Genomic DNA, 25,080 nt, shown 5'->3' on the forward strand with positions numbered 1-25,080 from the left:
CACAGCATGCTCCTGGAAAAGCTGGCAGCCCACGGCTTGGACAGGGGCACTGTGCTGGGTTAGGAACTGGCTGGAGGGCCGGGCCCAGAGAGTGGCGTTGAACGGTGCTGCATCCAGTTGGCAGCCGGTCACTAGTGGTGTCCCCCAGGGATCAGTGTTGGGCCCAGTTCTGTTTAATATCTTCATCGATGATTTAGATGAGGGGATCAAGTGTACCATTAGCAAATTTGCAGATGACACCAAGTTGGGGGGGAGTGTCGATCAGCTGGAAGGCAGTTGGGCTGATTCCAATGGAATGAGATTCAACAAGGCCAAGTGCTGGGTCCTGCACTTTGGCCACAACAACCCCATGCAGAGCTACAGGCTGGGCACAGAGTGGCTGGAGAGCAGCCAGGCAGAGAGGGAACTGGGAGTTTGGATTGACAGGAAGCTGAACATGAGCCAGCAGTGTGCCCAGGTGGCCAAGAAGGCCAATGGCATCCTGGCCTGGATCAGGAACAGTGTGGCCAGCAGGACCAGGGAAGTGATTCTTGCCCTGTACTCAGCGCTGGTGAGGCCACACCTTGAGTACTGTGACCAGTTCTGGGCCCCTCAGTTCAGGAAGGATATTGAGGTGCTGGAGCAGGTCCAGAGAAGAGCAACAAGGCTGGTGAAGGGACTGGAGCACAGGTCCTGTGAGGAGAGGCTGAGGGAGCTGGGGTTTTCAGCCTGGAGAAGAGGAGGCTCAGGGGAGACCTCATCACTCTGTACAACTCCCTGAAAGGAGGTTGTAGCCAGGTGAGGGTTGGTCTCTTCTCCCTGGCAGCTATTAGTAAGACAAGAGGGCTTAAGGTCTGTCAGGAAAGGTTAGGCTGGATATTAGGAAGAAATTCTTTACAGAGAGGGTAATCAGGCACTGGAATGGGCTGCCCAGGGGAGTGGTGGACTCTCTGTCCCTGGAGGTTTTTAAGATGAGACTCGATGTGACACTTAGTGCCATGGTCTAGTAACTGCGGTGGTGTTGGATCAAGGGTTGGACTTGATGATCTAAGAGGTCCCTTCCAACCCAGCTGATTCTATGATTCTATCCCATCCCACACCTCCTCCCATGCTGGCTCTCTCTCACCCTGTGCTGCCTCACCCCACATCCTGTCCCCCACTGCACCCTGACACCGCACTGTCCCACAGGGACCACTGGGGCACCAAGACCAAATGAGAGGGTGGCACTCACGTCAAGGACAGAGGCCAGCTGCCTGGCCTGACTTGCCAGCTCCTTCAGCTGCACGTTCCTCTCCTGCAGTGTTGCCAGCTCCTCCTGCCTCTGTATGAGAGTCTCCTGCAGCTGTGAAGGACAAATGTGGATGGGGTGGTTGGGACAGCTCCACTGCCCTGGTGCCAGGGGTTGCTGCACACCAGGGCCATGCAGTTGCCTCAGCAGGATGCAATGGAGAGAAAAGCAGTGCAAGCCAGGGAGGGCTTGGGTGTCCCTACCTGGCTGTTTGCCTCCATGGCATCTCCCAGTGCTTTCTGGTGCTGGTCTGCCTGGTCCCTCCAGCTCAGCTCAGGGGAAGGCAGGCACTGCGGGGGCGCCTGTGCCAGCATGCTGCTCTCCAGCTGCAGGGTACAGGGCCCAAGGGTCACCTCCTCACCAAGAGGGAAATTAAAGTCAGTGCAGTCCAGTGGTGGTGGCATTAAGGTGGGTGCATCTGGAGGGAACAGCCACAGTTATTAAGACGCAGAACGCATTCATGTCCTCAGTTCCCACCAACCCCAGCACACCATTCTTCTAAGCATCTCTCCGGTATGTCCTTGTCAGAGACTGAAACAGTTGATTCTAAGATCACTAAAAGACCTTTGCAAACTGAAGCAAAAGAAGCAGCTTCTCACCCAGCAAAGACCCAACCCCCACCTCTGAATACTGCAAAAGTGATACCAATGTCCAGCTATCCTGAGTGCAGATGCCTGCCTGAGGAAGAGAAGAGGCTAGGAAGAGGCAAGTCCTGAAAGGGGGGGAGGTACAAGGTGGTCTGACCTGAGCTGGAAGTGCGTAACTCATAACATTTTCAAGTTTGGTGGGGAGCTTCCCCCAGCCCCAACGGATCGAGACCATCACTTCAACTAACAGATATGGAAGCTGCAACTACCAAGTTTCATTGCTGGATCCCATGGGCCATGACTATATATATATATATATATATATATATATATATATATATATATATCTTTCCACCTTTTTCCTTTCTCTCCCTTATGCATTTCCTTAAGTGTTATTCTTATGCTCTAAGGATTACTATATTGCTATAGATGATATTGCTGTAGATGCCTTAATATTGCTATGTTTTCATAATAGTGCTATATTGCTATGATCTAATATTGCTATGTTTTAATAGTGTCATATTGCTACGCTCTAATGTTGCTTTATTGCTACAGATGCAAACACCCCAAATGGCAACATACCTGTTTACCTTTTGAAACGAAATTGTTCCAAAATAAACCCTACACATATGCTGATTATTCAGTGGCATTTCACTCTAATCCACCCCAAGGGATTTATTAATAAGAACTTGGGTTACCCTCCCTTTTCTGAGGTGGGTCGCAACTATCTTGAAATGCTTTTACTCTACTGTGACAGCTATGCCCCTACAGCTATTTGGATTTGTCTCGCATGGGAGATAGCCCAGTGACAGCCCAGATCCCTCCAAGGGGGTGAGCAGGAATGCACTGCCTTACAGACTGTGCCATGGTGGAACAAACATGCAGTGAGTCGGCACCCAAAATTCCAAAAGGAAAGCAGAAAAAGAGGAGAGGGAATGTAGCATGACTACAGATGTGCACACAAAGGTACATTTGGTTCAGGTAAGGAAAAATATGTACTTGCCAGATACAAAATCATCCACAGCATCTCTGAACTCCTGGAAATTAAACTCCGTCCCATCCTGGAAGCAGGGACTCTAGGAGGGGTGAAGGAAATGATCCAGTCAGCAGGGCCCAGGGCTCAGACCTGCCCATGCTGCCCACTGCTGCCCACTACTGTTTCAGCAGCTGCCTGTGTTCAGCATTTTCCCTCAGTGCTGGCACTATCTCCTGCTTTGCCCTTGCCAATAACCCATCTAACACATGGAACAAGGTGCTGTCCTCATCTGTGCCCATTCCACAGGTGGGAAACCTGAGGTCAGGGGAGCTGCCAGCACCCATTGGGTTGAAGGGGCCACCCCTCAAGGTGCCAGGTGAGGCCAAGCCTGCCTCAAACAGTGGGGTTTACCTGCTGCAGGGTCACTGGGCCAGCTGGGGTGGTGGGAAGGATGGGGGTACAGGCTGCCAAATCCTGCCAGTCGATGGTGCTGAGCACTGGGGACAGTCAGAGACAGAGGTAAGTAGTGCAGGCGCAGCCAGGGGGGCATGGCGGAGTGATGAGCGCATGCTGGGGGCCATTCTCGATGGGTACGGCTAGGGGATGCAGGGCTGGGGAACGTGGTGGGATGCACCAGGGGGGAATACAGCGGCGGTCATGAAGAGGGGACGTGGCAGGAAGGACACGGTGAAGGGCAAGGTGGAGGTGTCACTGACGGGGGCTGCAGGGCTAGGCAGCACAGTGAGGGGCACCAAGGTGGCGCGGTAGGAGGCACGGGGAGGGGTTCACGGCTGGGGCGTCAGGGCTGTCCGCCGCAGACTCACCGAGGGCGGGTGCGACGGGGACCGGCGGGGCAACGCTGCGGCGCTGACGGGGCGGGGGCGCTCGGGGACTCGGGGCAGCCGGGGGGATCCACGCCGTCCCCCCTCCGGGCCGGGCCGGCTTCTTAGAGTGGCGAGCGGGCGGGCACTGGACCCTGTTGGGGCATATGCTGCCGAAGGCTCGGCGGCGGCCGCCCTGCTCCATGCTGCCGCCGCGGCCCCCGACCCGACCTCGGCTCCAGCTCCAGCCCTGCTGGCTGCCCCGGCCCCGCCGGGCGCACTCCGCCCCGCGTCCCGCTCGGCACCGCCCCGCGGACAGGGGCGCGGGGAGCCGGGGCCATGCCGGGAGTGCCAGCCCGCCTTCCCTCCTCCGGGGCGCCGAAACCTCCCGCCGTCGCCCTGGGCCGCGCCGGCGGCTCCCGCGCCCGCGGAGCCCTTCCCCGCGCCCGCGGAGCCGGGGCGGTCAGAGCGGGCCGCCCCGCAGGGAAACTCGAGCAGAGCTGCTGCCGGCCCCACCACCCCGCCCGCCCACAGGCATCACCGTCCCCCGCCCACCCCTGCGGATCCCTGTCGGGTAGCGTGTGGACGTCGACTTGTGGACTGGACTGGGTTTATAATGATGTTTGTTAAATGTCGTTACAGGGGTAGAGACAGTCAGCGCTGAAAGCAGGGGTCGGGGGGGGGGATGGGGGGCGGAAAGGAACAGGAAAAAAAAGAAACCAGCCCGCGGCATCTTCAACGTACCAAGCAGCCCAGCAGGAGAGAGTACCCCCGCACCGCAGAGGGTCCCCCTGGCTGAAATAATCTACGGGGCTAGCAGAGGATGACCTGCCCGTTATTCCGTTGTGGTGGGCTTGTCGACATTTTCTGTAGCAGCAGAGTTTCTGTAGCAAGCAGACAGGTTTTGCTCCTTCTGCCTCAACACCTGACGGCAGGCGGCGCTTGGAGCACAACCCAGTGTGCGGGTCCCCCGTGCCCTGAAAGGTGAGCACTCCCGAGGGTAGCTTTAAGTTTGTGTGTGCTCTTTTAACATCGCTTCTGTGCACAGATACAAATGAAGAAAATGAAGTATTTTACAACATTATGGCTGTGTTCTGCCCTTGAATGTTTTCTGTGCTACAGTGCCAACTCGGATAGGAGCACGCACCTGGGTTACAGCCCTGATAGAAAACTAAAAACCAGCTGCTTTTTTATTCCACACTTCGTTTTCCTACACTTATGTCAGTGCATCTACTTTTCTTTTTTATTTTTCCTTGGGCCACGACCAAGCTAGCGCATGCCAGTTTGAAACGGGGAATGTCACTTTCGGGCATCATTATTTTGTGGGGGCTGGAGTTAACTGCCGGGGAGAACTCGTTCTGTGCCAATGCGTTTCCTCTCCCAGCTGTGTTTGCACACTGCCAGCAAATAAACGAGTAGAGGTAACAAGTATAAAAGAGTTTATTCAACATTCAGTGTGTCCTTTCACCGTTATCTTCATGGATCATCCTCCAAATAAATAACACAGTACGTGAGATTCAGTATATTATTTACATGCTGGATTTAAAACCAACCGAAACAAACAGCACAGGGACAGTACAGCTGACACGATATATAACATCATTTGCAAAACGTCAGCTAATTTTCAAACTCAAGTGACACTAAGGTTTAGAGGATCAGGCTCTGCACCGACTGTACGGAGCACAGACGGCAAAGCCAGAGCGGAGTCAGCGCCCAGCGCCGCGGACGCGGACAGTTACGAGGGCTGGCGCGGCCGCCACTCGCCGTCAGCCGTCACGCCCCAGCCAGTGGCACTTCTGGGCCACCTCCGGGGGAAGGAGGAGCGGCAGGGACCGCCCGTTCAGAGACACTAGGAGCTGTAACTGGTCCATGCAGTCCCGCAGGGTCTCCTCCGGGTAGCCGCTGACTCGCAGGTCCAGAGGGCTGCGGTGTCGCAGCAGCCGGTCCGCCAGGCCCAGGCTGCCGGCGGCCAGCAGGGACGGCGCGTATTTGGTGAAGGCGTAGTCGGCCAGGCTGAGCTCCGCGACGCTCCCCGCCAGGCTCCGGGCGTCCGCCGCCTCCGCCGCGTCGGCCCCCCGCGCCTCTAGCCGCACCTGGCTGAAGTGCTCCAGGAAGAAGCTGACGGTGGGCGCCGCCAGGTCGAAGCCCAGGCGGTGCAAGACGATGCACTCCAAGTTGCGGAGCTGCTGGCGGGTAAAGGCGCCGCAGCAAAGGGCGAGGAGCTCCTTCACGCTGGGAGGGTGCACTTCCACCTGCGAGCGGGGACAGGGGTGGGGAGACCGCCGCCGGAGAGCAGCGCGGGGGAGCGGGCGCGGAGCCCTGCCCGGCTGGGGCTGAGCTCGGAGCCGCCGGAGCCGCTTGAGCTTCAGAGACCCCGGAGGGCTGCAGAGACCCTGGCAGCGGGGCAGCCAGACCCCGGGGCCGCCCTACCTGCTTGGAGGCGATGAGCAGCGCCGTTACCCCTAGGAGCTGGAAGCAGTCGGCGGCCACGGGGGTGGTGGCGAGGAAGCGGTCGAGGATGTTGACGGCCAGGCAGAGGGCCTCGAAGGAGAGCCCGAAGTGCCGGTGCACGGGGATGAGCCAGCTGACCAGCTTGCAGCGCGCTTCCGCCGTCACCTGCGGCACCGGCAGCGGGGTCAGATGGGACCAACCCGGGGCTCCTCCGCCCACTCCCCGCCTCCGGCCCCGCTGCCCCCACCTGCGGCTGCCGGGCCAGCGGCTCCTGCGGCTGGAAGCGGCTCTCCAGCCTCTTGTGGGAGCGGTACCAGCTCTCTCCATAGTCACGGAAAGCCTGCAGCTCCTGCGGGCTGTCCCCCACGGCCCCCGCCGCCGTCTCCGGGCGCCGCCGCCGTGACGGGCGGCGCGGGCAGCGCCCGGGGGAGCCGCCCGGCCCCCGTCGCTCCGGGGTGCCGATGCCGCTACCGCACCGCCCGCTCGCCGCCGTCACCATGGGGCGGGCGGCCGTGCCAGCCCCGCTCCGGGCGCGGACGCGGCTATTTGAGCGGCGGGGAGGTCACCGCCCGCCCCCCGGGCACCCCGCCCCGCCCTCTGCCGGGCACCGCAAGGACCGCCGCCTCTAAAACAAAATCCGAGTCACCCAAACACCAGTCTCTGCCGCTTGCCATCGGGCCAGACGGCTGCGGTGGAGTCGCCGTTGGTCTGCGACCTCCCGACCACGGCCGCTCTCTCGGGCAGGGCACGGAGAGCAAACTGGGCAGCAGTGCCATAAAACCACGGCAGCTGAAGCTGCCATGGCTTCTATTTTGACACTACTAAATCAGGTTTCTCTACAGTTTTAACAGCTAGACTGCTCTGCATAAGTAACACTTTCATTTGAAATAAGTGGGAAACAGCACAAACACACCACAGGAAATACCTGGGAACGAAGGAGATCTCTGGGCTGTCTGGATCTTGATTACACTTCCATCTATGGACTATTTATGCAGTGGAGCATTATTGTAAATAGCTGAATGCAGGGAAATTAAAATACTCCTGCACTCCAACCACCTGTTTGCAGTCTGCTATAAATGTGGAAAGACTTGCAGAAAGAAAAAGAAAACCTCTCCTAGGTCAAGCACTGGGAAAGATGTCATTGGGAAACAAGAGCTTCAAGCAACCCACACGACCCAGGAACAAAAGAGGGGAGTAGGGGGGTGTCATGTGTTGAGATTGGCCCTCCTGAGAGTCAGGGGACCCAGAGGTGATTGGGTGCCAGGGCAGTGTTCCCTGGACGGCCAATCATCGCTCGTCTTGTTCGCTGCTGCTGAAAAATCATATATACACAACCACCAGAAGCTGTTGGCAATTCTGTCTGTGTCTGCTGCTGTGTGTGGGTGGAGAAGGCCAGGGGGTGGCTGGGCTTCCTTCTTTCCCCCCTCTGGGGGGAGAAGGGGAGCCCTGTGGCCCCCCAACTCTGCCTAGGCCAGAGTTGGAGGCAGCATTGGAGTAAGTGTGTTTGTTGTGAGGAGAGAGACTCACAACCTTTGAGGTAAGTGGGAGAGAGAGAAGGCAGGCCTTGCAGCCAAGCCCTCTTCTTCCCCCCCTCCCCCTTTTTGCAGTTAGGCTGTAGAGGGGGGTTTTTTATTTCCCTCTCACCATGAGTGGAGGAGAGGCTCAGCATTGAAGCAGAGCCAAGTGGATGGGCTGATAACGAAAGCAGCTCGGTGCCAGGGAGAAGAAGCCCAGGCAAAACTGGAGACGGACTGGAGAAAGGCCTGGAGGATGTCTTTGCCATGATCTAAACGGACAGCCAAAAACTCAGAGGAATCAACATTCCAGGACGCGTACATTGATAAGCTGACTGAACTACAGCAGCCTACAGAAACGAGGTATGAGATTTTAGAGATCACACAGCAGAAATGACACAGAACCAAAGAGAAAGGACTCAAAGCTATCTTCTTGGACTTCGTGAGGAGAAAGGACTTCAGCAACCAGCTGGAGGTTGGTGAGGGAGTGTTTCAGGTTCCCGAACACTCCCACGAGAGAGAGACTGCGTTGCCTATCAGCCTTGGAAGGCTTTTCCTGGACTAAAGTTAAAAGGAGAAGCTTTGAAGGGACTAATAGAAGTGTAATATATATATATATATAGTTGCTTTTAGCTTGTATAGTATTTATTTGTGTAAATAAAATGTATATATGCTTCCCCCTTCCCCTATAGAAGCCTCTGGCCTGAAAGTTTTCTCTTCAGTGTTGGGATGAATTGTGGGAAGGGGTGGGGGAAGCCTGGAAATTGGATTTCTAATGTGGCTCAAACTGCCACAGGGGAATTCTACAACTTCAATAGCAGGAGCAGGAACTCCTCTCCAACATGAAGACAGAGACCAGGAGGACATGCTGCCTTTAAAAAAACCTCTGAAGATGCCTGTTGAGACTATGGTGACAAAGATCCATACCTACTGACCACTCTTGTGTCTGACAAATGCTTTAAGAGAAACAACATAACAGTGTTAACAGAAGTCTTTATTAAATAAATCAAGCAAAAGAGAAAGTTCATCCAGCCAAAAGAGCACAGGCCCAAAAGTTGCTCATGTATACTGCAGAAGTAGAAAGCCACCATAGTATTTGTTTGTTTGTTTTAAGATAACTGTGCTTAAATCACCACAGTGTGATTTCCTTAATCTGTTTTGCAGAAAACTGTTGCTCACTCAGAAGACCGTGGAATTTCCTATTTATTACAAAATATCCCCTTATTTTAGTTCATCAGGGCATGCTAGAGGAACACAAAGAATAACTGAATTTCAACATTACTATCCATACATAGGAAAAAAGCTCTCTGTTCATCACAGTTGAATAAGGGAGAACTCAAGGACAATTCACACTTTCCTAGGATTTAGCAATTTAAGACCAACAACTGATATGCAAAATTCAAATCCAAAAGGAAGAGGAGCTTGTTAGTTACTGAATTACTGAAATATTTTTTCTAGTTCATGTTTCCAAAGGACACAAATAAAAGATCTCAAGTGAAACAAAACATACGAAATTATCAGAGTGCAGATTTAGTTCATATCTTCAGTGAATATAGTTTGCAGGTTTTTATTTCAATGTGTGGGAATACAGAAAGTAAAAATAAGGTCTTAAGATCAAAACTTAACTGTTTAAATGCTTCCTTGCCTAAATGTGTTAAAAAACAATCCAGAACCCAGTTTCTGTCTCATCTATGAAACCAAGACTACCACTAGTTTATCACAACGCATAAATGAATAACAGATGTGATCACTTTTCCTTCAAAGTTCTTAATAAATTCCTATTACAACTTGTCTCTTCCTGAACTAAGTATAGGGTAACATCCACAAGCTGGTCTATTTTCAGCTTATGTTTCTCTCAGCACAGCAATACCAGTTGTGCTGTGATAACCTAACTGGATAGGCTCCATGTATTTTGCATTTTTATGCAAAATAGTGTCCTTTCTGGACACTATTAACTTCTGCTGTACAAAATCTTTATTTTTCAGATTAAACAGAAGTTGTCATCTACACTGTTCCTCTGTCTGTACATACAGTTCCTACTTGACTGCAATTATTCAATTGCAAACCTTCCCCACCAATACATTCGTCATTCTTGAAAGCAGAATTGGTGATCTAAAATTGCGCTTCATAATTGCAAATAGTGTGGACAGGCAGAATGTAAGAGCATCTGGTTCCTTAAGCTATCTGGTTAAGGATTTTTCAGTATCAAAAAAATAAGAAACAAAGGATCGCTATCACAGGATACAATCACTGTGAGCAGGTGGTAAGAGAGAACAGTGAAGACCAGAAGGTGTCTGCCACTGAAAGTTTCCACCAGGAACTGCTCTGATAGAGCATTCAAAAGGGGTAACCCGAACTTTGATCAATAAAGGGGGAAAAAAACATGCTCATCATTTGAAGGGGGCTTGCAACACTGTGAAAACCTTAACATACAGAAGGGGCAGCAAAACATATTGCAATTGCAGGGAGAGACAAGGATCAGGGAGGGACAACTGTGAGAAGAGGCACATCCTCTGTTTGGGATGGGCTGCTGGTTAGTACACTTGTCTAGCTGAGCACCTGTTCACAGCAGTCCATATTATCATCTTACAGAGCATTTTCCTAATGTAAATCATACAGAAAAATTAAGACATCTATAAGATGTATTGGTTCAATACTGTAAATTCATATTTTAAAAAAACATTTACCACTTAGGAAACCCACATAAGAAACATTTGTCATCTGTTTGCACATCTCTAATGGAATTCTACTCAACTGAGATACAGTCTTTAGTCATCACTACATACTACATCACCAGTGATGGTATGATTAGCACATTAAGCTGAGAAAGAAAAATCATTCACAGCCATTTCTATATTGAAAAGAAACTGATTGCAGCTATCATTGGTATAGTCAGACAAATGGCACCAAATGTATTATAAATCCTAAACATATCCAATGTTCATCTTTAAAGTCATACAGAGAAAGGTTAATCCTATGCAAAATCCTATGCAAAATCATGCAATCTATCCCCATCATGGCTGGTAGCAACCACACTAAGCATTTAAATGTCAGTTAACGTTGGAGTGCATATTTCCCCCGCCATTACTGAAGCTCTGGTTTGTTACTGATTTCTGGTTTCAGTTACCATTCTCTGTTTTTATCAGTTCTTTGATGATGCGTAAGACCTTGTCATCTGGGAAAGAAAACAAACACAGTGACTGAAAGTGAGCTTTAATACTGATTCCTAAACCCCAAGAAAATCAGAAGTCTAGCTATCAGCAACTTAAAATCTTAACTGTTTTAGGCTAAGCCAGAATCTAAAGCAAAACAGGTGATTACAATTTGCTGAGCAAAAGGACAAACAGTTCCTCCACGGTACATATTTTAAAGTTTATAAAATTACTCAATTAACCGATGGTGGCCATTTCAGTACTTCACAAAAGAGACTGATAAAGTGATGGGTTACCTACAGATACACTAGTACAGGAACTCCCCAACTACTATATTATTCTGAACATGCGGTGTCTATCCCTTAACTTAGACAATTTGCGTAACACTTAGAAATTATCCATGCCTAAGATTGTTCACACACAATCTTAATTCTGCTTTGAGATGCACACCTCACCATTACTACCACCACCCTGAATGTTGCTATCAGGAATATCTTTAAAACAGCAGTTGTGCAGGTCTTTGTAAATCTGGCATGAGCCACACAATATATGCACAGTTAGTAATGACTTTCTGGATGTCTCTCAAGGTAATGGAATAACATTCAAGGTCACACCAACCCCACTGTGTGAGGATGCCATGTGCTAATGATTTCTCAGATTTGCCACAAGGTCCACTTAACAAGCAATAATGTCAGCAATGTAGTAATAAAGTTACCTTCAAGTGACATTTTGGGATTTTCAAGCTTCTTCTTCAAAACAGACTCAATAAGAACTCTCAGCTGTTTGAAAATTACTGCTATCTTTACAGGAGCCTATAAGAACAAAACAGACAAACATTTGCATTATCAGACATTTTATACCAAAATACAGATCAAAAGATTACTTTACATAGAAATAGAAATAGACATAGAAAACATAATGCATATGCATGATTTTAAGCATATGGATAGCATACTTATTAAATGACAGGGCTTACATTATACATTATCTTTAAGCACTAGTTGGTTATAGCATCACAGCCTAAAGAACAGCAGCTTAGAAGAGTAACTCAGAATGTGTTCCCACATATTTCATGATCAACCAGCATACAGGGAAATTATTAATTTACCAATAAGATCCCCAATTAATTACTTACCAACCCAAGATAAAAAAGTACAAATTAAATTTATACCTGAAATAATATAGCTACACATTTCCCTCTTGGGAAGTCTGTCAGGCCTTCCAAGAAAGCAGTCACAAACCTCTCCTAAATCTCACTAGGAATTTTGATACCTAAACCTGAACACTCTTCCAGGAATATTTCTTTTTTTCTCCTCCCTCTCTATTCCACTATTTGTTTTGTTTATATGCTGCCTTTGGTACAGTAAGTAGCTGTTATGGCAGAAGCACAAAATGCAACATATTCTGTTTAGCATGTCAACAGAAAAACAGAAATTCTGAAACACATAATAAGATATGATTGGCCCAGCAAACACTCAAATAGTGTAGCCACCCAGGGATCACAGAAAGAATCTCCAACAAACCCACAAGGGACTCGCTTTTTAAAATCCCCTATTCATGACAACTAGTGAATTCAATTAGATGGCTGCTTACTTGCATCAGCAGAGTGCAATAAATTAAAATGTCTTGTATCTTAAAGTTGTCTTTAAGAGTAACACATGGCCCACAGGAGCACAGAAAATTTTAACCAAGTAGCTGGGAGGGTAGCAACAATCAGTGCTTGCCACTAACAAAATTTACAGAGGATCTTGTCATGTCAATTGTTTTGTCTACAACTCAGTTTTCCCATTTCTAAATAAAACTTTTACACATGGAAAGGAAAAGACCTAATCAAGAAAACCAAACACCCCCACCCCAGGTAAGAAGGTATTTCACAATTTGGATTTTTTTCTTTTCCAAATAGTTTTGTCTGAGTATAGAGCAGTATATAAAGTAGTATATTAAAGGCAAACATGTAGTTACAAGATTATAAGACTGTAAGAAAGGGTAATATAAAACCAGCACACTCCTCTGCTTTCAGTACGACTCAATAAAAAAGGCTTAGTCTACATTTATTTTCAATGCCTTTTCTGAAAGAACAGTTTCTTCATTAAGAGAGAGGAAACTGGTTTGTTGCAAGTCATGTATGACAAGCCTATTCTTCTGAGTGTGATTTACTAAGATTTCATGACATGTATACAAAATTTCCCATAATTTTTGTAAATTCTCCCTCCTTTTCTTTCCTCATGTCCATCTCACATATACAGTGGTCTGAATTAAACTGGTGCATCAACTGTGTAATACAAAAGCCCATGGAACCACAAAATGTAGTTTAGATATCACTCCAATGCACCTGAAAATGGATCCAGCCATCAACTGTCAGGAGACGCTCCCGATGCTGGACTTCTATATCCCCACCAAAAAGCAGAATGGGAAAGGGGGATATTAAAGTAGTCTCTCTCAAATACACTTTAGCATACCTCACCTGCATATAAACAAACACACGCATTAAAAACAGAAACAAAAAATCCCAAACCATGTAACATCTAATAACACCAGATTTAATTGCTACTTTTAAAAGAAAAAAATACACTTTTTTTCCTTTTCAAGATCCAACAAACTCAAGTTATTGCACACAAACAATCAATGGTTATTTGTCCACTGTAGAACACATAAAATAACTCACCTCTAAGCAAGTGACAGGCTTATACACTACCAGGAAATTAGCTAAAGCCATAGTTATCTTGTTAAAGTTCAAATAGAAAGGTAACGTTACCCTACTGATGTTCATAGAAAGAACATCAAAAGTAGTAAAACTACTGAAATAAAAGGCAGGTAAAGCTCTTATGTTATACATTACTCTTGGGAGCAACTGTTTTTTCAGTCTATCTATATTCATATATGCACTTGCATAAATGTGGTAAATACACAGACACGCTGACACACACATAGTTAACTACTATGGGGCTCACCATGCACTGCTTCTGGCTTTGGAGCCTCTCACAGATAAATCAGAAAGAGAGAGGAATGAGTTGCAGTGGAAAGAAAGGAAAGAAAAAGAGTGCACTTCCATACAGAAGTGCAGGTTTTGTTTGTTCCACTGTTCAATAGAGTAACTTACCTACCTTAGCTGTTGTCTTGTCCTTACACTATAAGGTTCTTGGGGACAAGAAATACTTTCAGCTCTCAAAAAAATACTATCACTTCATGTGCATTAAAAAGTCTAGTATTTCCTGCTTCTTTACAGCAAATTTGGGCATTAAGCAACTGCTGACAAAATTTTGCTGTACTGGAAGTGTAACTAAATATAAACACTTGAATTCAGCAAACAGCAGACAAGGAGGAAGAAAGTGACAGGAAAAAAATGAAATTTTTTCAGTCAATTACATAATTGGCTATTTCATTTTATTACTGGAGTATGTGAGTTCAGTACCAAGTGTCAAAATCTTAGAGTCTGCTTTGAACAGTAAAAGAGAAAAGACATTTTGAAGTTTACTACTACACAGGATATTTAAATCAACAGGACTGTATTCAAAAAGGTCAGTGATACTATCAAGTTAAATGATACACATCAAGTTCCTTCCGTTTCTAATTACCAGTTTCACTATGAACAAATTTGTTAATGATCTTCAGCCTTATTTTCTTTCTCTCCAGCACTGCGCCGATTGATTTTTATGGACTTTAGGATCATTAGATAATAAAAGACTCTTTAAGTTAAACAAAACATTCAGTTATTAAATAACATACACTAGTGTACAGTATATTAGAGGCATAACTCTACACAAGGTATCAGCTACATTCACTTATGTTCAACTTACCTTCTCCTGGTAAAGCAGCCATCCATATGTCTGTAAGTCGCGGTTTACAGAGGAGGGATGCACTTGCGCTTTACCCTGAGCAGTTTCTACAGTACAAGCCAGTTTCTCTGTAATATCCACAGACTTCATATATAGTATTTTTCCTACATTGTCATACAGCCCAGCAGTCAACACAGCTTTAAGAAGAGCTATTTCACTGAGAGAAAGGGATTGTGTGACTCCATTTGCATCCCATCCACATTGTGTTGTAGGTGCTGTGAACCCTGCTGCTCTGACCACCCTTATGAGTTCCTGCTTCACATCCTGAAATTAATAAGGTATTAGTAAAATTTTCAATTAAAAAAGTTATATAGTCCAACAGCAGGCAACGACACTTTGTCTGAATTATTCATGCTCTTCAGGGGAAAATCTCTTACTAGAAAAACCTCTTGTATTTTCTGCAGCTACATGGGAATACTGGCTATTTTTATGAAAAAAACATTATCTATAACATAATCCTGTATCTGGAATATAGGATCAGATATATGGAACTATATATGCTGCAAATACTCAATCTCATATCTGTTTTCAGTTAAAATGAAAAGATACGTTTGCATCAAAGACCCACTTCTGCTTAGAAGTGCTCAGTGACCCAAACTTAAATAGAGAAGATCAATTAAAATGTTTTCTCAGCAAAAATAAAAGTCCATTTACATAAGTTTGTGGCTCATCTTTCAAATTAAGTGTTAATAGAATAGACCTATTGTTTGATTGAAAAAATAATACAATATGAATACTTTAATTCGTAAAGTTTTGATTCCTTGGTGAAAGTAAGGCCTAGCTTCTCCAATGGCAGTGACTGCAAAACTGTATACCGAAGTGTCCACATCAAAACTCAAATACAGACACAGCTACCTCAATTGAGGGTGTGCATTTCTTCTGTACCTAGCATTCCACTTGCTTTTATCTTGTCTAAATAATAACTGTAATAACCTCTTTAAAAGGGAATGACATTTCAGAGGGAAATTTTAACAAATAACTTACAAGTGCAAAGCATAATTATTCAGTTTACCTCCAGAGTTAACAGTGAAGTCCTATTCAGAAAATTTTTTCTGCAGTAAGTCATTTCAGCACGATATCCCCCTTCCTGTCGAGCCCTTTTCCACCTAAGGAAAAAATCCTGTCTTATTACAGCAAGAAGAATCCCATCAAGAGTATAACAATAGAAACAGTAGTAAGTTAAAAAGGAATGATGGTTTTTGGTCAGCATTCTCCACTCTAAAATAAGTTGCACTCATGAAGATGAATGCTGTTGGTCTAAGGGCACTCCAGAGAACATGCCTGTAACATAGACTGGACAAGATACTAACAAAAATACAAGGTGATTTTCACTCAAAAATACACATTCCTTGACAGCTGAAACAAAATTCAGGTGTGATTTTTGAGACTTAGTGACAATACCCTAAAGAGAAAAAAAAAAGTATGTCATTTTATACTTTTGTACTTTACCAAATACAAGATATTCTGGTTAGAATACCACAAACAGCAAGCAAAACACTTTACACACTAGGAAAAACTGACACAGTAAACCCCTGTATGTGTGTCAGTAGCGTTAAAATGAGTTAAAGAATAAAATACTAAGCAAGCTATCCTTTTGTGTTACAGTATTTGACAATCTATTGTTATTCTGAAGAGAAATACCTGAAGTGAAGGGAGTTCAAGAGGAGATATTAAGGATTCTTTACATAATGGCATTGCTTAAGTGTTATCTACAAGTCGCTATAAGCACAGAATTATCATTTACCCCAGATAAGCGTTGTAGATTGTTATATGGTCTGAAACTGCCATAGCTAGAGATGATTTTGCAAGATCTGCTTCATCTTTTCGACCAATTGGTGTAGTAAATGGGGATTTTTCTGTCATAACAGCAGCCAGAGTTGCCTGCAATTAGTAAAGTACACATTACTTAACAGTATTTTATTACAACCTTACAGGCTTATAATACAAATGGCTTTAAATTTTCTTTTACTGTTAGCAGAGAATTATAGATCTGTTTAGGTCAGAAGGGACCTTAAAGATTATCTAATTCCAAGCCCCTGACACGGGGGCTTCTACTACACCTTCTACTACACCAGGTTGCTCAAAGTCCCACCCAACCTGGCCTTGAACATGTCTAGGGATGGGACATCCACACCTTCTCTGGGCAACCTGTCCCAGTGCCTTCACCACCTTCACAGTAAAGAATTCCTAGTATCTAACCTAAACCTACCCTCTTTCAGTTTAAAGCCATTCTCTCTTGTTCTGTCACTACATGCCCTTGTAAAAAGTCCCTCGTTAACACTCTTCAGGTACTGAAAGGCTTAGGTCATCCCAAAGCCTTCTCTTCTCCAGGTTTAACAACCCCAAATTTCTTAGCCTTTCCTCACAGGAGAGGTGCTCTATCCCTCTGATCATCATCATGGCCTCCTCTGGTCTTGCTCCAGCAGCTCCACGTCCTTCATATTTTGGGGACCTCAGAGCTCCACATGGGGTCTCATGAGGGCAGAGGGCAGAGCAGACGGGCAGAATCACCTCCCTCAACCTGCTGGCCACCAGCCCAGGATACATCTGGCTTTCTGGGCTGCAAGTGCCCATTGCTGGGTCATGTCCAGCCTCTCATTCACCAGCACCCCCAAGTCCTTCTCAGTAGTGCTGCTCTCAATATCTTCATCCCCCAGACTGGACTGATACTGGTTGTTGCCCCAAACCAGGTACAGCACCTTGAACTTGGCCTTATTGAACCTCATGAGCTTCGCATGCGCTTCTCCAGCTTGTCCAGGTTCCTCTGAATGGCATCCCATCCTTCAGGTGTGTCAATCACACCACTCACTTTGGGGTCATCAGCAAATTTGCTGAGGGTGCACTTGATCCCTTTGTCTACATTAATCAAGATATTAAATAATGCTGGTCCCACTACGAATATCCATCGATATTCATAGTGGTCACTGATATCCATTGGGACTCAGCTGTTGACTGCTACCCTCTGGACATGACCAGTTTCTTATCCATCTAAACTCCACCCATCAAATCCATCTCTTTACAATTTAAAGAGGATGTTGTGAGGGACTGCATCAAAGGCTTTACAGAAGTCCGGGACATCTGTGGCCCTTCCTTTGCCAACTGATACAGTCACTCCATCATAGAAGGGCACTACATCGGTCAGGCAGAACTTGCCTTTGGTGAAGCTGTGCTGGCTGTCTCGAATCACCTCCCTGTCCTCCATGTCCCTTAGCATATACCTAGGAAGATCTGTTCCACGAGGTGAGGTTGACGGGTCAGTAGTTCTCAGGGTCCTACTTTCCACTCTTTTTTAAAAAAGGTGGGTAAAATGTCCCTAGTGACTTTCTCCAGTCACCAGGAACTTCACCTGACAGCCTATAAACTTTTTGAACATCATGGCAAGTGGTTTGTCAACTACACCAGCCAATTCCCTCACGACTCTGTAATCCACCTCATCAGCTTCCTTACAGTTACATAGATTCAGGTTCCTCAGGTGGTCAGGAACCTGATCCTCTGTAACAGTGGGAGAGACTTTGCTGCCCCAGTCCCCATCTTGCATTCCACCCACTCAAGAAGTGCAGCAAGAGAGGATTGAAAACCAAGGCAAAACCGCTATTGAGTCCCCCAGCCTTCTCCTCATCCATTGTTACCAGCTGGTCAGCCTTGTTCACCAGGAGGGAATGCTTTCTTTGACCTTCTTTTTCTGGCCAACATACCTCTATAAGCACTTCTTGTTCTTCTTTGTGTCCCTTCCAAGTTCAGCTCCAGCTTTGCCTTGGTCTTCCTCACTGCATTCCTACACAAATAGACTGCATCCCTACAGTCTTCTCAGAATACCTGTTCTTGCTTCCACTGCCTGTGCATTTGCCTGTTGCCCTTAAGTTTGACCAGCAGGTCTCAACTCATCCATGCCCATCTATTGTCTTCCCTGCCCTATTTCTTGAGCCTGAGGATCACTAGCTCTTGCACTCTATGCACAAAATGTAATATTTAATGATAGTTTATCTTCTACTAAGTTTCAAGGAAAACTTAGCACTATAAAAATTTCCTACACAGAATTCAGTACTTGCTATATTAAAGCCATCGGTTATATAATGCCTTACATACATGGACAAAAAAATATTAAATCTCAAAACTCACACAAAATGTTTTGCCAAATGACAGAGCAGTACCCGATACAATGAAGACCAAATTAATCAATTGCTTTACGTTATACCACATTAACAGGAAATATTGAGAATTTTAACTTCCACTTTCTAGCAACTAACATACCCATGTTTCCTCCTACTTAAATGGATTAAGTAAAAATGCAAACTATGCTACAGTCTTTATATAATAAATTACCACATCAATTATTTTCAGTAACTTTACATCAGCATGTTCTTGGCCCACAAACTGTTGGGTAATCCAGACTGCCTAACCCATAAATAAGAGGACTTTTTCTATAAGTATTAGACTCCCTGGGATCACCACAGAACTGGAGACCAAGCCTGACTATACCTTGTGAATAGTACTTAGGAGTTTAAAATAATGGAATAATTTTAGGTTGAAGAAGACCTTTAAAATAATTAAGTCCAACCATAAAAAATACTCAGATTATTCCCCTCCGTGATACCTGGCTGCCCTCACCCTAAAATAAACATTCTAATTTCTTGCATCATCTTTTCAAGATACCACATTGCAAAAAATCAGGTTAATTACAAAGAGTTAACAATTTCTACACTTTTTAAAATTTAGATAAAATTTATTTTTACTCACCACAGGATCCAAGCAGCCAAATATAGCACCAAATATAAGCATTTTGCCAATCTTTACATTAACAGGAAGGGCTGCAAGGTGCTGGCCCAGTGGAGTCAGCTTGGGCTCGTTTAGATGACAAGCCCCAATCTTCCTCAATAGATTCATTGCATTACCAATTACTTGCTGCTGTGGTGGGTCTAATGCTCTGGAAAGAAAATCTTCAGGAGAGCCAAGATTGCATTTCTGTGGAGTAAAAGGGTATGTATTTCAATATAAAAACTTATAATAAAAAACTTTTCTAGTAGCTAAAAAAAACCAACAACTGGAAAGCTGTTCCTGCAATCAAAAGCTCACACTCTCTCCCTTCTAAACAAGCCTATTGTTTCCCAGATAGCTGACATGCCCCACACCAGGTTTACAAAACTTGTTTGGACAGACTTCATATGGCACGACCACTGTTCAGAGAAGTGTGTTATTGGTGATCACTGATGAGCAGGACACTCAAACCTGATGGGATACAGTTCAATCTAGCACTAATTCACCAGGTTGCCAGTTTTCCCATGCATATCTTAACTCACTTAAGACATGGAGAGAGGTAATGGAATTGCTCCCTAAAGCAGAAATGCTATTTAACTAAGTTTGAATTTTGACTCTCAGACAAACTGGAATTGTATAGCACACTATTCTCACTGAACAGCATGCTCTGGATTTTCCAGCGCTCAAGTGCTGAGTTATCCCCTGACCTTGTGGGAGAAGCCCCACTGAGTAATTACACTGGATTAGGTCTGTTTTAGCAGACCGTTTTAGCTAATAAGGTCAGCGATTCCAAAACAGACAGCGATTCCAAAACCTTCATACATGAAGGTATGAGGGTACAAAGGCATGGACAGTATTTTTAGCTAGCAAGGTGCCTTGGGCTTCTGTGGACACGTGTGGTAGTTTCAGTCTAGGCCTTCCTTGGTGACCAGTTTGTAACCAAAGAAGTAGCCAGATTACCCGGTATTCTCTACGATTTTTACGTAAGCCAGGGCTATAAAGAAGAAAGGAGGACAGGGCTTTGCTCTCTTCCCTTCCAGTGGCTCTGGAGGTGCGGGTTGCCTGCTGTCGGGTCTGCCGTGTTGGGGAGTGAGGCCTGGTGAGGCCTTGTCGACCTGGGGAGGTGGAGGTTGCTGGCGGTTGTTCCAGCGTGACTTTCTGTTGTCCCAAGGAGAGCAGTAGGATATTCTTTTGCTAATTCTTTAGTTGCTAGATCTTGGGTTATTGATCGTGTATATTTTATTTTGGTTTTGTTCCCTTTTTCTCCCCCCTTCTCTCTCCCTTGGAGTTGTGCATGATATTTCAACTGTATATAGTTGTATATAACGTAAATACATTTATTTTCATATAGGTTTGGCTAGTTTGGATTTTTCATGTTTTTTTTTTCCTTAGCTCTGTGCTGGAGGTATTTTGGTGTTGGGTCTGGGACTTGGTGGGGAGCCAAGTAAAACTTAGACAACATGTTTTGGTAGTAGGAATGACTGTGGGAAGCTGCTAGAAGCTTCCCCCATGTCCAGTGAAGCCAATGCTAGCTGGTTCCAGGACAGACCCACCAGGCCAAAACCATCAGAGACAGGGGTAACACCTCTGGGATAAGTTACCGCACAGAAGCAAACTGCAGCCAGAGAAGGAAAGGGAGGAGGTGCTTCAGCATGCTGCAGCATACAGCCCATGGGGAAGACCGTGGTGAGGAAGGCTGTTCCCCTGCAGCCTGTGGAGGTCCATGGTGGAGCCCATGCCTGAGCAGATGGGTGCCTGAAGGAGGCTGTGACAACATGGCAAAGCCCACACTGGAGCAGCCTCCTGGCAGGACCTGTGGCTTCCCAGAGAGAGGAGCCCACCCTAGAGAAGGTTTGCTGGCCAGATGTATGACCCTGTGGGGGACCCTCATTGGAGCACTTAATGAAAAACTGTAACCTGTGGGAAAGATTCACATTGTAGAAGTTCATTGCAGACTCTCTGCTGTGGGAGGAACCCCAAGCTTAAGCAGGGGAAGGAGTCCTCCCTCTGAGGAGAAAGCTGCAGCAGAAGTAATCTGTGATGAAATGACCGTAACCCCTCTTCCCTGTCCCTCTGCTCTGTTGGAGGGAGGAGGTAGGGAACTGGAAATAAAGTTAAGCCCAGGAAGGAGGGAGGGGTGGGTGGAAAACATTTATAAGATTTGGGTTTTACTTCTCATTATCTTACTCTGACTTGATTGGTTATAAATTCAATTAATTTCCCCAAATTAAGTCTGTTTTGCCTGTAACAGTAACCGGTGAGTGATCTCTCCCTGTCCTTAACTCTGTCTATGAGCCTTTCATTATATATTCTCAGTTGAGAAGGGTAGCAATAGAGAGACTGGTGGGCACCCGGTGTCCAGCCAAGGTCAACCCATCACACAAGGTTAGCAATTACAAAACCAAAATCCATACCATAATATGAAGGCATAATTCCTCCAAAGGCACACGCAGTATTTCTGGAACAGAATATTCCATGAAACTTTCAAACCTGCAATGTCATAAAAACATAGAATCATACATTCAATTTAATATTTGAATTTCACATGGTCATTCTTCATAGATATTCTTTTGAGGCGCATGGCGGGGGAGCAGCACGGGTAAGCTATTCATCCTTTGAATTAAGGCATGTGTCGTAGCTTTGAAAGCAAGAGTTTTAGTCAGAGAGGGAAAGGCAGTAAGACCCCAATTTTCAAACCAGTCTGTAAAATGCATAGCTCTCAAACTGGAAATCCTGTATGAAGCTAAAATGCCCACTTCATTGGTTGTATCACAATACTTTAACTTTAATTATTTCTCAGCTGAAAGTTGCTTCAGACTTTCAAACAAGCAGGAAAAAACGTTATTCACTGTAGTGACAGAAACTAATTCTGCCCCCATATCTTATCCATAGAGACAGAAACCACTTCAGAAACCCACAGATCAGTCTGATAAAAAATTTCAAGTTCAGGAGGTAAGGTTTGCACCTACTGGATGTGAGGCAGTAGGTGCTGTCAAAAGTTGATGTTCCACAATTCCCTGGTGCCATACTTTTCCTTTAATTATAAATATTTTTTTCAAAACACATAATAGAGATACTAAGAATAAAAGAAACCTCTTTTAAAAATGTGAAACAAAAACTACTGTAACACTTTATACATATGATATTCAAATTCTGGTTTTGGTTGGGGTTTTTTTCCAGCTTAATCTTTCCAGTTTGCAGTAATTAAAGTGAATTTCAACAAGAATTCTTGGCTTTGCACAGAAAAAACCCCAAAAGATATCTATGTGATCCACAAAATCTTGTTAAGTTTACCATACCTCTCTCTTGTGTACATTCGGAAGCAGAACCCATCCCTAACACGTCCAGCTCTTCCTTGTCGCTGCAGAGCACTCGCTTTACTAACAAAGGTCTCTTCCAGGGAACTCATCTGACTGCTTTCATGATACCTGAAAAATTCAAAATCAAAGAACCTTGAATATAACTTACAAATGAAAGTGTAAAGACTGGGAAGTGAAAGAGCTTTTTTATTATTTTATCTCCCTGGCAATTCAGAATTGTTCCAACACATTGTGTAGAAACTGAGACAGTATAAAAAGGATCGCCTTAATTTTTAAATCAGTACTTAATCACGATTCTCCACATCTATGAACAACTTCTCTTGTTGTTCAAATCATTTGAAAATCCAAACTTGTACCTAAATTGCAAGCTGTTCAATGAGCTCAGCACATTTTTGCATCCAGAACTGTGGTTTAATAAGGATATTACAAAATTTTTGCAGTACTAACCACCAAATATCTACAGTAATCACAGCATGATTGATGCAAATCAAACTCTCACCTATTTTCCTTTGTTCTCCCAGTATCAATTACAAAGACAACATCTGGTATTGTAATACCCGTCTCTGCTATATTGGTTGCCAAAACAATCTGGAAAAAGTATCATAAAAACTGTTAGACATTCCATAATTCTTCTATTTATGTTATCTTTTAAATTACTATTTCAGAGTAAATTTTTCAGGTTAAAATCTTTTACCCAGAAGTGTTTCCCTAAATAATCTGACAAATAAATAAATGCTACATAACTTAGAAAATGGTCTGGTTTTCCCCAGTTACTGAGGAATTAAAAGTTAAGTAAGAATTTCACATTCACCTTTTGTTTTATAATCCATTAAAATTACTGGCTGGTATCTTCTAAAATTGATCAACATTTAATTAAATAGTTTGGCAGTAAATAAAATACTATTTTCCTAGATAAAAGCTATAGTTACCGGTTAACAACAGTTAAAATACAGGAAAGCAACAACTAAAGATGTTAATAGAAAAATATCAGGTTTAAAAATTTGTCTGATTACTGTCCAGGTTTTTACACCATATTATCTTCTATCCATTACAGACCACCAAATTAGAATTGTTTCTTTTAAGTGACAAAATTCTGGGGTCAACTGGTTGTTGCATAATTCTGTATGATTAGATTTTATAACAATTCAGAATTGCAACCACAGCAAGTTTCTCCTTTTGTTGGTGAACTTTCTAAATACATCATACCTTTCTAATACCAAGAGGAGGTATTGTAAATGCAGCTGCTTGATCTTGAGTTGAAACAACAGAATGCAAAGCTACTAATCTGTGCCTAGAACAAGAAATTACAGTAATCAATACACACTTATCAAATAAGATACAGTAAAAAAATAAGACCAGCATGATGACAGTAGCTTGGAGAAAGCAACTAGAATGGACATTAAAGAGTAAAACTTCGTATGATTAGGTATGAAAGTCTGCCTCACTGTATTATTACAATACAAAATAAAAATAACATCATTAGTTCACAGGGCTGTTCTATTCAGTAAAAACACAGGAAAAATACTACTACTGCAAAACTCTAGGTTAATTTACATCAACAGCCTAGCAAAAAAGGGAACTAGGTGTCCATGAACTCAAGCTCTTTACATTGTGCTTCCAAGACAAGGACCACTATTGATACTTTGCACAGATCTATAAACACATGCAACTTTCAGATTGAGTAATAAAGGCCTTCAGGGATAAGACAGCCACAGAGATTTGTACTTTCCTTCTCTTCCAGACCTTAACATCTCAGTCCATCTATGAATCTTTGGCATTTGACTGCAAATGTTCTTTTCATGCCGTTGTCTTAACTTTTAGTTACCCACAATATAAATTTCAAAACTATCTGTCATTACAGTCCTAGGCCATTTCTCTTGGTAGATTACTGTCTCTGGAGCTCTTCGCAGGAAGCAGTCACTTCCCAGTAAGCCACAGAAATCTATATCCCAGGTATGGCAGCTTCCACACCCTAAGTGGAAAAGAAGTAGTCAAGTGCTTTGTGATTAGGTTTGTTGAAAAATATAATAAAAAAATAAAGTTACTACTGTACCATTCCTAAGCATCTGTCATTTTTGCTTGTATAACTTTTAGATAATAAAAGGACATTTGTAGCACAAACAGCTCAAAGGTATAACTCCCAGTTTCCTTTTTCGAGAATAGCAAACATTGAATATATTTCTTGTGTTGTAAGTTAAACTACTAATTCCATAGAAAATCTGTATTACCTGTCACGCAAGTTAAATCTTCTGTCAGTTGAAATGAGATCATACAGCTGTTGGATATGGGCAAGGCCTGGTAAAAAGATCAGCACAGCACCCTCGATGTTCTTGAACTGGGGACTTCTGTCTAGAAAGTTACAGTACATGCATATAGTTAAAACAAACATGCATTTGCAAAC

The 25,080-nt window shown here is 44.6% G+C and overlaps 3 protein-coding genes across 3 annotated transcripts in view; 1 reads left to right on the plus strand and 2 right to left on the minus strand.

The window, feature by feature from the left end:
* Positions 1-3,487: 3,487 nt before the first annotated feature.
* Positions 3,488-4,315, plus strand: LOC108495415 (skin secretory protein xP2-like). Its single transcript, XM_017811090.1, has 2 exons — positions 3,488-3,594; positions 3,649-4,315. Exons 1-2 carry the CDS (start codon positions 3,488-3,490, stop codon positions 4,313-4,315), a joined length of 774 nt encoding a protein of 257 aa, XP_017666579.1.
* An 800-nt stretch (positions 4,316-5,115) lies between these two features.
* CCNO (cyclin O) lies at positions 5,116-6,601 on the minus strand. Its single transcript, XM_017811091.1, has 3 exons — positions 6,350-6,601; positions 6,082-6,267; positions 5,116-5,903 (listed from the first exon to the last, which is right to left on the minus strand). Exons 1-3 carry the CDS (start codon positions 6,599-6,601, stop codon positions 5,418-5,420), a joined length of 924 nt encoding a protein of 307 aa, XP_017666580.1. The 3' UTR covers positions 5,116-5,417.
* Positions 6,602-8,589: 1,988 nt separating this feature from the next.
* The window catches only part of DHX29 (DEAH-box helicase 29), a 30,494-nt gene continuing 14,003 nt past the window's right edge, over positions 8,590-25,080 (minus strand). Inside the window, exons 16-27 of the mRNA XM_017811284.1 lie at positions 24,908-25,028; positions 23,886-23,970; positions 23,179-23,267; positions 22,659-22,787; positions 21,774-21,849; positions 19,342-19,566; positions 16,349-16,485; positions 15,617-15,710; positions 14,566-14,868; positions 13,101-13,232; positions 11,484-11,580; positions 8,590-10,791 (exon numbers count right to left, since the gene is read on the minus strand). Coding sequence (XP_017666773.1) covers positions 10,736-10,791; positions 11,484-11,580; positions 13,101-13,232; positions 14,566-14,868; positions 15,617-15,710; positions 16,349-16,485; positions 19,342-19,566; positions 21,774-21,849; positions 22,659-22,787; positions 23,179-23,267; positions 23,886-23,970; positions 24,908-25,028 — 1,544 coding nt within the window. The 3' untranslated portion in view covers positions 8,590-10,735. The remainder of the gene's footprint in view (positions 10,792-11,483; positions 11,581-13,100; positions 13,233-14,565; positions 14,869-15,616; positions 15,711-16,348; positions 16,486-19,341; positions 19,567-21,773; positions 21,850-22,658; positions 22,788-23,178; positions 23,268-23,885; positions 23,971-24,907; positions 25,029-25,080) is intronic.

The sequence above is a fragment of the Lepidothrix coronata genome, unplaced genomic scaffold (assembly GCF_001604755.1).
Source record: "Lepidothrix coronata isolate B3197 unplaced genomic scaffold, Lepidothrix_coronata-1.0 Scaffold31, whole genome shotgun sequence".
NCBI classification, from domain to species: Eukaryota; Metazoa; Chordata; class Aves; order Passeriformes; family Pipridae; genus Lepidothrix; species Lepidothrix coronata.

Bases quoted from the DNA above. Each gene is read 5' to 3' on its own strand.
- LOC108495415 (XM_017811090.1), top strand. From the start codon at position 3,488: ATGAAGAGGGGACGTGGCAGGAAGGACACGGTGAAGGGCAAGGTGGAG. The intron at 3,595-3,648 runs GTAGGAGGCACG...TGTCCGCCGCAG, and splicing joins AGGGGCACCAAGGTGGCGCG to ACTCACCGAGGGCGGGTGCG.
- CCNO (XM_017811091.1), bottom strand. From the start codon at position 6,601: ATGGTGACGGCGGCGAGCGGGCGGTGCGGTAGCGGCATCGGCACCCCG. The intron at 6,268-6,349 runs GTGGGGGCAGCG...CCGGTGCCGCAG, and splicing joins CGCTGGCCCGGCAGCCGCAG to GTGACGGCGGAAGCGCGCTG. The intron at 5,904-6,081 runs GTAGGGCGGCCC...CCCCGCTCGCAG, and splicing joins TGCTCATCGCCTCCAAGCAG to GTGGAAGTGCACCCTCCCAG.